The sequence below is a fragment of the Helianthus annuus genome, chromosome 8 (assembly GCF_002127325.2).
Source record: "Helianthus annuus cultivar XRQ/B chromosome 8, HanXRQr2.0-SUNRISE, whole genome shotgun sequence".
Lineage (NCBI taxonomy): Eukaryota > Viridiplantae > Streptophyta > Magnoliopsida > Asterales > Asteraceae > Helianthus > Helianthus annuus.
The window spans coordinates 147,265,261-147,279,641 of record NC_035440.2 but is presented as its reverse complement, the minus strand read 5'-3'; the positions used below and the strand labels follow the sequence as shown (position 1 = coordinate 147,279,641).

General features: G+C 42.6%; 1 protein-coding gene across 1 annotated transcript; it reads left to right on the top strand.

Moving 5' to 3' along the window:
- Positions 1–1,880: 1,880 nt before the first annotated feature.
- Positions 1,881–7,936, top strand: LOC118481056. The gene is made up of 3 exons (XM_035976151.1): positions 1,881–3,003; positions 3,199–3,551; positions 7,877–7,936. Exons 1-3 carry the CDS (start codon positions 1,881–1,883, stop codon positions 7,934–7,936), a joined length of 1,536 nt encoding a protein of 511 aa, XP_035832044.1.
- The last annotated feature ends 6,445 nt before the right edge of the window (positions 7,937–14,381 follow it).

The window sequence follows — 14,381 nt, the reverse complement described above, 5'->3', positions numbered from 1 at the left end:
GGAAAACTCTAAGTCGTTAATGTTAACCTATAGACATGTAGTCAAATTGAAGTTAATTTTGGTGATAAACTCGAGTTATGAACTTGGTTTAGATCATATAAAAATCTGACCCGTTAGGTGTTCGATAAAATGCCTAAAAGAGGGTAAAATGTTAAAAGTTGGGCAAAACGCAGATTCGAATATGTTAAGAAATAATGCGTTAAAGCTTATGAAAGGGTTCTAATTTTTGTTATAAATTGAACTCTTTAGGCAAGGAATCCGGAACGTCAAGTGGACACGCCGGAAGTGATACCCGCGGAAAAGGTGCGCTTTAAAGGTACGTGACTTTAGTCTCGTCAAATTATGTTTAAATGCTTTAATTTGATAGATAATTGATGTTGTAGTGTAAAGGATGCGTTTGATGTGTCGTTTAAGTGACGAAGTACACTCGACTATCAAACGGGTCAAAATAAAGATTTGGTATTTAGTTTGGTCAGTCAATGAAGTGATGGTTTTCACTAATTAGCAAAACGGGTCAAAATGAGGTTTTCAAAAGAATCACGAGAGTGGAGACTTGAAGGCCTTATACCTTGTTAAATGTTAAATTGTACCATACTAATGATTCGGTGATATCAATCTAAGTATAAGAACCCGGGATATGGGTCAAACAGTAATGTTAAAGGAAAAAGGGTTGTTTGAAACGGAATGCTTGAATTTCGAATAATCAAGTATTAACCCTAGAGGATTTGCAAAGCCATGGAATTGGCGTGAAAACACCAAGTGTGTGAGCTCGGGGAATTGGGTAAATGTGTTTAAAAAGGTTTTTAAGAATAAAAAGAGGGTGCTATGCACTCACGCTAATGGGTTGAATAACGGAAATAAGGAAATTGTGAACCAATTGTGGATATCTCGGTTTCCGCAATGTAAAATTTACATGGTTAAGTCCGAAGTTTTATTACGGACTCATAGGAAGAAGAATCGGTTAAATCGGATCAATGGGTAAAAAGTTATGAGCTTCTAAAGTTGAAAAATAGCCAAGGGGCAAATGTGCAGAACCCACCGTAAATTACGGTCCCACCGTAATTTACGGTGGACAACAAATGTGTTACGGTGTGTCGCCCCTGTTTTACGGCAGAACCATAAACATTCCAGGTCCACCGTAACTTACGGTGATACCGTAATTTACGGTGGAACCCAGAAAAAAAAAATTATATTTTGCTGTCACTTGTGTTGTTAAAACCCGTTTATACATAATATATTAATGTCAAAACTAACGGTTTTAGTGTTTGACTCTAGGTATGAATGAATCTCTCCCGGATGGTGATCAAGCACTTTGTCAAGAACCGAACACGCAATTTGAAGCTTCCGCAATGAATATAATCTTGTCTAAACTTTAAACATGTCATAAACACTTTTGTTAATGGTGTTTTGATTCCTTTAAACTAGTTGTTAGTTGACTAGTAGGGGTTGCCTTTAAATGAATTATGCTTTATCTTGGACATGCTTGGTATTTTCACTAGTATGTATGGTTTTAAAAACGAAATGTTTTTGTAAACTCTGATTTTTATAAAGTTGTATGAAATTTTTAGTTAAATTTTGTCAAATTATTTAGGGTGTTACAAGTTGGTAATCAGAGCTTAAGGTTGTCAACAAAGTGTTCGGTTCAAGCTTGATCGATCGTCCGGTAAGAATTAACTTATTCTGTTAACAAATTATGTCTTATATATGAATGATAAGGAAATTAAAGTGCATGGGAAGAGTGCGTTAACACACTTAAACCCGGGAAGTGCACCAAATTTAAACGGTTAAAGCAAGTTGAGAACTTGACTAAACCAAAACAAAAGAAGCAATGTTATAAACGAAATGTTTAACGTTTAAATGTAAACATTTCAGTTTCAAAGATGACGGATAAGGGAAATGACGAAGAGGTGCCAAGAGTCACCGAACAAATGAGAGAAGTGATTGCTGAAGAGGTAGGAAAAGCAATCGAGAACAGCTTGTCGGGTTTCATCGATAAAATCCAAAACATGGTGTTATCAGTGGTGGATGCAAGAATAAAGAAATTGGAGGATAATGCAAATTTAGCTAAGGAGAAGTTGGGAGAACGTAAGGGTTGCTCGTACAAGGAATTTATGGCATGTAAACCACCACTCTATCACGGAGAAGTGGATCCGATAGTGTGCCAAAGATGGTTGAGTGATCTTGAAGGGGTGTTCGAGAGAACCCACTGTGATATAAGTGACTTCGTAGCCTATGGCACGGGTCAACTGAGGGGCCAAGCAAAAGACTGGTGGGATAATAAGAAAAAGGAAATTGGTAGCGAGGAAACGAAGGCGATGACATGGGACGAGTTTAAGGTACCCTTCCTTAAACATCACAGTCCCAAAGCGGTTATCAATCGAATCAAAGAAGAATTTATCCAGCTTAGGCAGAAGGGCGAATCCATTGATAAAATCACGGGAACCTTTCTTGACAAATTAAGGTTTTGTGATGAATTGGTAACGACCGAAGAACAGAAGGTGTATTATTATTATAATATGCTAAGCGCAGAGTATCGGGAGTTCATGACCCCCTCAAAATATGAAACCCTCACCGAAATCATCAACGCCGCTCGGGAAAGAGAGATAGAGTTGAAGAAACAAGTTGAGAGGGGTGAAAGAAGGACGCAAGTGGTTAATCCAAGTCCTACGAAAAAGGCACGCGTAAATGACTCATCAAAGAAGCAAGAAGGAAAAAGTAGCTCGCCAAGCTGTAAAGTATGTGGGAAAGGGCACAAGGGTGAGTGCAGGTTTAAGGACAAGCCGTGTCCTATATGCGGGAAGACAGGGCACACGGCTGCATTGTGCCCGGGGAAAGTTTCGGTATGCTACAAATGTTATCAGCCGGGTCACAAGAAATCCGAGTGCCCGGAATTGTCCGGAAAGAGGGAAGACAAGAGTGCACACACCGAAGCACCAAAAGCTAAAGCTAGATCTTTCCAGTTAACGGCAGTGGAGGCGAAAACGGAGCTCGATGTGGTCTCAGGTATATTTGCCATAAATTCAGTTCCTGCTCATGTGTTATTTGATACGGGTGCGAATAAGTCCTTTATTTCACATGGACTTATTCGACATCCTTCCTTTGTACTAACAAAATTACCTATGCCATTAGAGGTAGAAATAGGTGACAACAAAAACTTCCTTGTATGTGATATATGTCGAGATTGTAAGATAAATATAGATGATGAGGAATACCCGATAGATTTAATTCCTATGTCCATGGGAGAGTTCCAAGTAGTGGTCGGAATGGATTGGCTATCCCGACATAATGCGAAAGTCATGTGTTTCCGCAAGGAGATAAAACTAAAATCTCCAAGTGGGAAATCGATTATCATACGTGGTGAGAAGGAAGGAAAACCTGTTATGTGCTCAATGATAAAAGCTTATAAGCTCATGAAGCACGGATGTAGAGCATTCATGATATACGCAAATGAACCAAGCAAAGGGTCGTTAAAGATTGAAGACGTGCCGGTAGTGCGCGAATACGCCGATGTGTTCCCGGAAGATCTACCGGGAATACCGCCGGAACGGGAGGTAGAGTTCGGGATAGAGTTGATTCCGGGCGCGAAACCCGTGGCCAAGGCGCCGTATCGGCTTGCACCCTCAGAATTGCAAGAGTTAATGTCTCAAATTCAAGATCTCCTCGACAAAGGCTTCATTCGCCCAAGTGTGTCACCGTGGGGCGCACCGGTGTTGTTTGTTAAGAAAAAGGATGGGAGTATGCGTATGTGCATCGAGTACCGCGAGTTGAACAAACTCACGGTGAAAAATCGATATCCACTTCCAAGAATTGATGACTTATTCGATCAATTGCAAGGTGCTAAATGGTTCTCCAAGATCGACCTTAGATCGAGGTACCACCAGTTGAGAGTCAAGGAGGAAGATATACCGAAGACGGCTTTCCGTACGCGATACGGACATTACGAATTCCTGGTGATGTCCTTTGGGTTAACAAATGCGCCCGCGGCCTTCATGGACCTCATGAACCGGGTCTGCAAGTCTATGTTAGATAAGTCGGTAATAGTGTTTATTGACGACATTTTAATATACTCAAAGGACGAAGCGGAACATGCAAGACATTTGTACGAAGTCTTGGAGACGCTCAGGAAAGAAAAGTTGTATGCAAAATTTTCAAAATGTGCCTTCTGGTTGCGAGAGGTGCAATTTCTCGGGCACGTCATTAATGCAAACGGGGTGTTAGTAGACCCGTCAAAAATAGAAGCCGTGGCGAAATGGAATCCACCGAAGAATCCTTCGGAAATCAGAAGCTTTTTGGGGCTTGCGGGTTATTATCGGAGGTTCATACAAGATTTCTCCAAAATTGCCATGCCACTGACCAAACTAACCCGCAAGGAGGAGAAGTTTATGTGGGGCGAGGACCAAGAAAAGGCATTTCAAACGCTTAAGGAAAAATTGACACAAGCACCGGTATTGTCATTACCGGATGGAACGGATGATATGATAGTTTACTCGGATGCCTCGCATTCGGGGCTTGGTTGCGTTCTGATGCAACGAGGCAAGGTTATAGCCTATGCCTCAAGTCAGCTAAAAACTCATGAAAAGAGATATCCTACTCATGACCTCGAGCTAGCGGCGGTGGTGTTCGCCTTAAAAATATGGAGGCATTATCTGTACGGGGTAAAGTTCACTATTTTTACCGACCACAAAAGCTTAAAGTATTTCTTCGATCAGAAGGAATTAAATATGAGGCAAAGGCGGTGGTTGGAGACGGTCAAAGACTTTGATTGTGATATACATTACCATCCCGGGAAGGCTAATGTAGTAGCGGACGCGTTAAGCCGAAAGACAGATTATGCGCCTATTCGAGTCCGATCGATGCAACTAATTGTGACATCGAGATTGCTCGACCAAATTCGGAAATCTCAAAGTGAAGCAATAAAAGAAGAGAATGTGAAAAAGGAAAGAATAATAGGGCAGTTAAAAGACTTGGAGGACGGCAACCAAGGATTAAAAACTCGATTTGGGAGAATCTGGGTTCCAAATACATGTGGAGTCAAGGCACTTTTACTGGACGAGGCCCATAAATCTCGTTATTCGATACATCCGGGGGCGACCAAGATGTATAATGACTTAAAACAAAATTATTGGTGGCCCGGAATGAAAAGAGATATCGTAAAGTACGTGGAGAAGTGTTTGACTTGTTTACAAGTCAAAGCAGAGCATCAAAAACCGTACGGTAAGCTGCAACCATTAGACATTCCAGTTTGGAAGTGGGAACAAATTACGATGGACCTGCTGACCAAACTGCCCAAAACCATCCGTGGTTTTGACGCCATATGGGTAGTTGTAGATCGATTGACAAAAAGTGCACATTTCATTCCAATTCGTGAGACTTATACATCAGAGAAGATGTGACAACTCGAATTTCCAAGATTTCTATTTTGCATTTATTGCACGTTCATGTATTGTTTAGTTGTTTATTTGCACAATTGATTGCTACGAAATTGTATACGTTTTGTTACAATGAAGTGTGTTGTGTAATTGATTGGTTATGCGTTAATTGTGATAAACTTGTCAAATATGTAAACTGAGTGGTGAAACTATGAAATTGTTATGAGATGGTGTACATGTGTAAAATATGATACTTAGGGATGCATAGTGTAATTAGTGAAACTCTAATCATTGTTAACCTTAATCCCTTTCACTAATCATTTTCACAAAAACCAAAGCACTGTACTCTCTAATCCTCTCTACAACCATCTCCTCATCATTCTTGGATTCACAAGTTCTTTTGCATCAAGTTTGATTACCATCCATCTAGAATCATTCAAGGTAATTGTTTATTGTTTATTGTGATAATTGTAAACTCTAATTGATTGGTTGATTGTATCAATGCTTGATCCTTGCAAGACTTGAAACCCTAGCTTTCATATGATGGTTCTGTACTTTGGTTGATTCTTGGTTATTGTATTATGATGATGATTAGTCCGTGAAATCATTTGCTTGTATGATGATGATGATATTTGTCGAATTGATTTATGCCATGTATTGTACGAACTAGGGTTTTGGAATCGTTTGAATGCTAGAACGTAACTGATTGGATTCTTGTGATTCTGTGCCATGATTTGGAATTCACACGTACTGTTAGTCTGAGTTTTAACTTTGTATAAGTGTTGTGTCTGAGTTTTTAGGTCCGAACTATTGAACATGAGGATGTAGTCTGAGTTTTTATAAAGCATGCCATGCCCGAGTTTATAAAGAAACTCATGATGTCCGAGTTTTTTGTATAAAGCTCTGGATGTTCGAATTTTGTTGTTGTAAACTTGAAGTCCGAACATTATTTAAACGTGAGGTCCGAGTTTTAATCATATAACATAGGGTCCGAGTTTGTGGGGTAATGATTAGGCCGAGTTTTGAATAACATCATACCCGACCTTTAACACATTTGTGCAGTCCGAGTTTTGCCAAGTAAAAGGGGTCCGAGGTATTTAAGGGGGGCATAGGTCCGAGTTTAGGGCCCTAAGGCCAAGGTCCGACCTTTGTAACCCCCACCCCCACCTAATTGGTCTGAGCTTTACATTGTAGATGGTTGTCCGAGTATAGCTTGTATAATAATGTCCGAACTTCATAATTTAATGTTGTAGCCCGACTTTTAATAGGTTGCATGGTCCGAGCTTTGTGTAGTTCACAATGCTCTAGTCCGACTTTGTTACCTTTGTCCCTCTAGTCCGAGTTTTAACTAGGGCAGCCCCCCCCCCCCCCACCTTGTCCGACTTCTTATGAAGGGAAACCCCCCACTTCATGTCCGAGTTTCATAAGGCATGAGGCCACCCGACTTTTAAAACCATTCATGGCCCGAGTTTTAAACTGTAAAGGTGGTCCGAACTTCTTTAAGGGTTGGGGGAATCCGACTTTTGTGATATGCCTAGGTCCGATCTTTTGTTTATATAAGGACTCTAGGTCCGAGTTTGTTAAACAGACACCGTGTCCGAGTTTTGAATGCATATAAGGATCTGACTTTGCGTGATGTTAAAGTGAAGCTGAATGTATGCTAACACATGATTGAATCTGTTAAGTACTTAACTGCGAGTTCTGTTCTGTATGGCAGTTCTGTATGTCAGGTATGTGGTATGTAACTGGATTGTGTTAACCGTATATATGTAAGCTCATTGTGTGTGCGGTAACCCTAAAGGTTCCGCATTACTCTGTCGTATGATGTATTATCTGATGAATGTGAATTAACTGTTATGTGCAACATGGCGATGATTGCTTAAACACTTCATGATATAAACGACATACAACTGATTTAATGTACACGCACATTATAGGACGCGATTGACTATTCGTGAACACATAGTTAGCATACCGAGCAAACCAAAGTGAGTTCACACCCTTACTAAGGCATGGGATTCCTAAGGGCTTGGGAATGGGATTAAAGGAATGAGATTGACTAGATACACTATTACTAGACTACCATACCATTGTCCTCGGTTGTGCAGGACCCATACGTAAAACCTACGTATACTTATGCTACTCACTATCCTCGGTTGTGCAGGATACTCACGTAAAACCTACGTGAACTTATACTCCTTACTGCCTCGGTTGTGTCAGGCACTTACGTAAAGCCTACGTAAACCCCCGCGTACTCCTATCCTCGGTTGTGAAGGATACTTACGTAAAACCTACGTAAACCCCATACGCGCTACTGTTCTCGGTTGTGAAGAATACTTATGGTTACGCATAGTCTAGTGGATATATATATAACATGGGAAGCCCCCACCAATAGATCATACTATCGGCCCAGTAGAGCCACATGTCACATATGAACATTCTATTACGCAATTACTTTCTGTGAACTCACTCAACTAGTTGTTGATCCTCTGTTACATGCCTTGCAGGTCGTTAGGTACATGGAGTTTGCACACGGAGAAGCTGGTCGTTGTGGGATTGGAACGTGATTGTTTACTTGACACTTTATGACATTTGGATACATTATTATGTTGGTTTTAATTATACGCTTCCGCTAAACAATGATAACTTACTTATGGTTTTGGAACACCTTTCATATGGATTTGATTTGGCTTAATGGCAAAATACTTTTACATATATATTGTTCTATATGATTGGTGGCTTGATCCTGGTCAGTCACGCTCCCAAGCGGTGATACTCCGCACGTGGATTTTAGGGGTGTGACAGATTGGTATCAGAGCCATTGGTTATAGAGAACTTGGTTTTAATATGGGAAAACGTTTTTATTAAAACCAGACTATAACCAGAACAGTGCTCTCAACGATCCACAACGACGCTTCGCTCCACGTGCAAGACTCGACATCCTAGGTAATAAGGTTTATGTTTATTGCCTACATGCTAGAATTGCATAGAACTTTGCTCGAAGTATGCTTACATTACTTTGCTCACTACTTGTTATTGCTTGAGAATACCTATGTGCTTACACTCTTCTGTCATCGCTCTATTCGCGAACCTCTCTAACTCATGTTGCATTTGCTATGAAGATCATGTCTGGACGAATTAACATGACTCAAGCCCAGCTAGAGGCTCTTGTTCAAGCTCAAGTTGCTGCGGCACTTGCAGCTGCTCAAGCAGGTCAACCCGCTCAGCAACAACCTGTCTGTACTTTCAAGAACTTTATGGATTGTCGTCCTAGCACATTTAGTGGCACTGAAGGAGCGGTTGGACTCCTCCACTGGTTTGAAAAGCTCGAGTATGTGTTCGAGATGTGTGAATGCCCTGAGGCTCGCAGGGTGAAATACGCCACTGGTACACTTGAAGGGATTGCGCTCACTTGGTGGAACGCGCAGGTGCAGATCCTAGGGTTGGCAGCTGCTAACGCCACCCCTTGGAATGACTTCAAGGAACTGATAAAAAGGGAATACTGCACACGTGAAGACATTCACAAGTTAGAAGACGAGTTGTATCATTTGAAAATGGTTGGATCAGAAATCGAAGCTTATACTAAACGGTCGAACGAGCTGGCCGTGCTATGTCCAACTATGGTGGACCCTCCATACAAGCGCATCGAGTTGTACCTCAAGGGATTAGCACCAGAGATTCAGAGCCATGTGACATCGGCTAATCTTGACAACCTTCAGGCTATTCAGCGCCTCGCTCATCGCATCACAGATCAGGCAGTGGATCAGAACAGACTGCCGAAACGTATCAGCGCTACTGCTACCGCTACTGCTTCTACTACACTTGCTACTCCTAGTGACAACAAGAGAAACTGGGATGGGGATTCTAGCAAGGGGTCAGCTTCAGTTCAGTCACAAGTTCAGCAACGAAAAACAGATAGTTACCAAAGTCCCAGTCAGCACTCCTCAGGCAGCCACAGGCAGGGCGGGTATCGAGGGAACCTCCCAAAGTGTAACAACTGCAATAGACACCACAGTGGCCAGTGTAACAAGGGTCGCTGTCAGAGATGCCTCAAGATGGGTCATGAGGCCAAAGATTGTAGAAGCCCTCGACCTGCGAATCAGAACCACCAGCAGCCACCAGCACAGCAGAATCAACAGCAGGGCAACAAAGGGTGTTTTCAGTGCGGTGCAGAGGGTCACTTCAAAAGGCACTGCCCTCAGCTGAACAGGAATCCGAAAAACAACAACCATAACAATAATCAGGGTAATGGCAACAACAACAACAATGGTGGGAACAACAACGGCAATGAAGCAAGGGGTCGCGCGTTTGTGTTGGGGCAGGGTGATGCCAGAAATGACCCCAACGTCGTTATGGGTAAGTTTCTTCTCGACGATATTTATGTTACTGTTTTGTTTGATTTGGGTGCGGATACGAGTTATATGTCTTTGAAAATGAGTAAATTGTTAAAACGTACACCAACACCCCTAAACACCAAACACGTCGTAGAACTAGCAAATGGTAAAAGCGTAGAAGCCACGCAGGTAGTCAAGGGTTGTAACATCGTTCTAGCTGGTCAGATCTTCTCGATTGATCTTATTCCAATAGTTCTGGGTAGTTTCGACATTGTCATCGGCATGGATTGGTTATCCAAGCAGCAGGCAGAGATTCTATGTAAAGAGAAGATCATTCGCATTCCTCGTGCGGGAAAGGAACCTCTCGAAGTTCAAGGCGACAAGAGTGGTGCTGTGGTTGGCATCATCTCTTTCTTGAAGGCTCAGAAATGTTTACGAAAGGGTCATACGGCTATCTTGGCACTAGTTACTGATGCAGCGACGAAAGAGAAAAGAATAGAGGATATTCCCGTTGTACGAGAATTTCCTCAAGTGTTTCCAGAAGATTTACATGGCCTACCGCCTCATCGTCAGGTCGAATTTCAAGTCGAGCTAGCTCCAGGAGCAGCACCTATAGCTCGCGCACCGTATCGTTTAGCTCCAACCGAACTGGTAGAACTGTCAAAGCAACTACAAGAGCTCTTGGATAAAGGCTTCATTCGTCTAAGCTCTTCGCCTTGGGGAGCACCAGTACTATTTGTTAAAAAGAAGGATGGCACTTTCAGGATGTGCATAGACTACCGCAAATTGAACAAAGTCACAGTGAAGAACCGCTATCCTCTTCCACGCATTAACGACTTATTCGACCAGTTGCAAGGGTCGAGTTACTATTCCAAGATTGATTTAAGGTCAGGGTATCATCAGCTGAGAGTCCGGGATGAGGACGTCTCCAAAACAGCATTCAGAACTCGCTATGGTCACTACGAGTTTCTCGTCATGCCATTCGGGCTTACGAACGCGCCTGCAGTCTTCATGGATCTTATGAACAGGGTGTGCAAACCTTACCTTGACAAGTTCGTCATTGTCTTCATCGACGACATTTTGATCTACTCCAAGAGTTGGGAGGAACACGAGCAGCACTTACGTCTTATCTTGGAACTTCTTCGAAAGGAGCAACTGTACGCAAAGTTTTCTAAATGCGACTTCTGGCTTCGTGAAGTCCACTTCCTAGGCCATGTGGTGAATAGGGATGGGATTCATGTCGATCCATCCAAGGTAGATTCGATCAGGAACTGGCCTGCACCGCGTACACCAACAGAAATACGCCAATTCTTGGGTTTGGCGGGTTACTACAGGCGATTCATCAAAGACTTTTCGAAGATCGCACAGCCGCTTACAATGTTAACACAGAAAGGTGTTACCTATCGTTGGGGTAATACACAAGAAACAGCTTTTCAGTACTTAAAGGATAGGCTTTGCAGCGCACCTATCCTCTCATTGCCAGAGGGCACCGATGATTTCGTGGTCTATTGTGACGCATCGATACAGGGGCTTGGTTGCGTATTGATGCAGCGGGATAAAGTTATTGCTTACGCTTCGCGACAACTCAAAGTTCATGAACGGAATTATACGACGCACGATTTAGAGCTGGGAGCTGTTGTTTTCGCGCTTAAGATATGGCGACACTACCTGTACGGTACCAAGTGCACTATTTACACCGATCACAGGAGTCTCGAGCATATCTTCAAGCAGAAGGAATTGAATATGCGTCAACGACGATGGGTCGAATTACTTAATGATTACGAATGCGCCATCAAGTACCATCCAGGCAAGGCCAATGTTGTGGCTGACGCTCTCAGCCGGAAAGACACGCTACCTAGACGCGTACGAGCCTTGCAGCTCACTATTCAGTCCAGTCTTCCTGCACAGATACGAACTGCTCAGATGGAAGCATTAAAGCCCGAAAACGTCAAAGCTGAAGCCTTACGCGGCTCAAGGCAACGAATGGAACAAAAGGAAGACGGCGCCTACTATGTAACGGGGCGTATTTGGGTCCCACTTTTTGGCGGTTTACGCGAGCTGGTAATGGACGAAGCTCACAAGTCCCGCTACTCGGTACATCCAGGTTCGGATAAAATGTACCACGACCTCAAAACAACATATTGGTGGCCTAGCATGAAAGCCCACATCGCGACTTACGTCGGCAAGTGTTTGACATGTGCAAAAGTCAAAGTGGAATATCAGAAACCCGCAGGTCTACTGCAACAACCCAGGATACCACAGTGGAAATAGGAAGAAATTTCCATGGATTTCGTTACGGGCTTACCTAGATCCCAGCGTGGGAATGATACCATATGGGTGATCGTGGATCGACTCACCAAGTCTGCACACTTCCTGGCTATTAAGGAAAAGGATAAGTTCTCCACTCTCGCAGACATCTATCTTAAAGAAGTTGTTTCGAGGCACGGAGTGCCAACCTCTATTATTTCGGATCGGGATGCACGATTCACGTCAGAACTATGGCAAGCGATGCACAAATCTTTCGGCTCACGGTTAGACATGAGCACAGCGTATCATCCTCAAACGGATGGGCAGTCTGAGCGAACAATCCAGACTCTTGAAGACATGCTTCGGGCAGGTGTTATTGATTTCGGTAACGGATGGGAAAAGCATCTCCCTTTGGTGGAGTTCTCATACAATAACAGCTATCACACCAGCATACAAGCCGCTCCATTCGAGGCATTGTACGGACGTAAATGCCGGTCACCTCTCTGTTGGGCAGAGGTGGGGGATAGTCAAATCACGGGTCCAGAGATTGTAGTGGACGCCACGGAAAAGATTGCACAGATACGACAACGCATGGCGGCAGCACGCGACCGTCAGAAAGCCTACGCGGACAAGCGTAGGAAGCCTTTGGAATTTCAGGTCGGGGACCGGGTTTTACTAAAAGTCTCACCCTGGAAGGGTGTGGTTCGTTTTGGCAAAAGAGGCAAACTAAATCCGCGGTATGTCGGACCGTTCGAGATCATTGAGAAAATAGGCAAAGTGGCCTACAAGCTAAACCTACCAGCTGAACTCGGTGCAGTTCACAATGTTTTTCACGTGTCGAATCTGAAGAAGTGCCTGTCAGATGAGACCCTCATATTTCCTTTCAAGGAACTCACTATCGACGAGCGGTTGCAGTTCGTCGAGGAACCAGTTGAAATCACGGACCGGGATGTTAAGGTCCTCAAAAGCAAGAGAATCCCTCTTGTTCGAGTTCGTTGGAACTCCCAACGTGGCCCAGAGTACACCTGGGAACGCGAAGACCAGATGACAGAAAAGTACCCCCAATTATTCGAAACCAATGCAACCACTACTGAGGCTGAAGCTACTACTACTGAATTTCAGGACGAAATTCCAAATCAACGGGGGGATGATGTGACACCCCAGGAAAACCAGTGAACAATACAGCGTACCTAGCTTCCTCAGTGAGTGTGTACCAAATTTCGGGACGAAATTTCTTTCAAGTTGGGGATAATGTGACAACTCGAATTTCCAAGATTTCTATTTTGCATTTATTGCACTTTCATGTATTGTTTAGTTGTTTATTTGCACAATTGATTGCTACGAAATTGTATACGTTTTGTTACAATGAAGTGTATTGTGTAATTGATTGGTTATGCGTTAATTGTGATAAACTTGTCAAATATGTAAACTGAGTGGTGAAACTATGAAATTGTTATGAGATGGTGTACATGTGTAAAATATGATACTTAGGGATGCATAGTGTAATTAGTGAAACTCTAATCATTGTTAACCTTAATCCCTTTCACTAATCATTTTCACAAAAACCAAAGCACTGTACTCTCTAATCCTCTCTACAACCATCTCCTCATCATTCTTGGATTCACAAGTTCTTTTGCATCAAGTTTGATTACCATCCATCTAGAATCATTCAAGGTAATTGTTTATTGTTTATTGTGATAATTGTAAACTCTAATTGATTGGTTGATTGTATCAATGCTTGATCCTTGCAAGACTTGAAACCCTAGCTTTCATATGATGGTTATGTACTTTGGTTGATTCTTGGTTATTGTATGATGATGATGATTAGTCCGTGAAATCATTTGCTTGTATGATGATGATGATATTTGTCGAATTGATTTATGCCATGTATTGTACGAACTAGGGTTTTGGAATCGTTTGAATGCTAGAACGTAACTGATTGGATTCTTGTGATTCTGTGCCATGATTTGGAATTCACACGTACTGTTAGTCTGAGTTTTAACTTTGTATAAGTGTTGTGTCTGAGTTTTTAGGTCCGAACTATTGAACATGAGGATGTAGTCTGAGTTTTTATAAAGCATGCCATGCCCGAGTTTATAAAGAAACTCATGATGTCTGAGTTTTTTGTATAAAGCTCTGGATGTTCGAATTTTGTTGTTGTAAACTTGAAGTCCGAACATTATTTAAACGTGAGGTCCGAGTTTTAATCATATAACATAGGGTCCGAGTTTGTGGGGTAATGATTAGGCCGAGTTTTGAATAACATCATACCCGACCTTTAACACATTTGTGCAGTCCGAGTTTTGCCAAGTAAAAGGGGTCCGAGGTATTTAAGGGGGGGCATAGGTCCGAGTTTAGGGCCCTAAGGCCAAGGTCCGACCTTTGTAACCCCCACCCCCACCTAATTGGTCCGAGCTTTACATTGTAGATG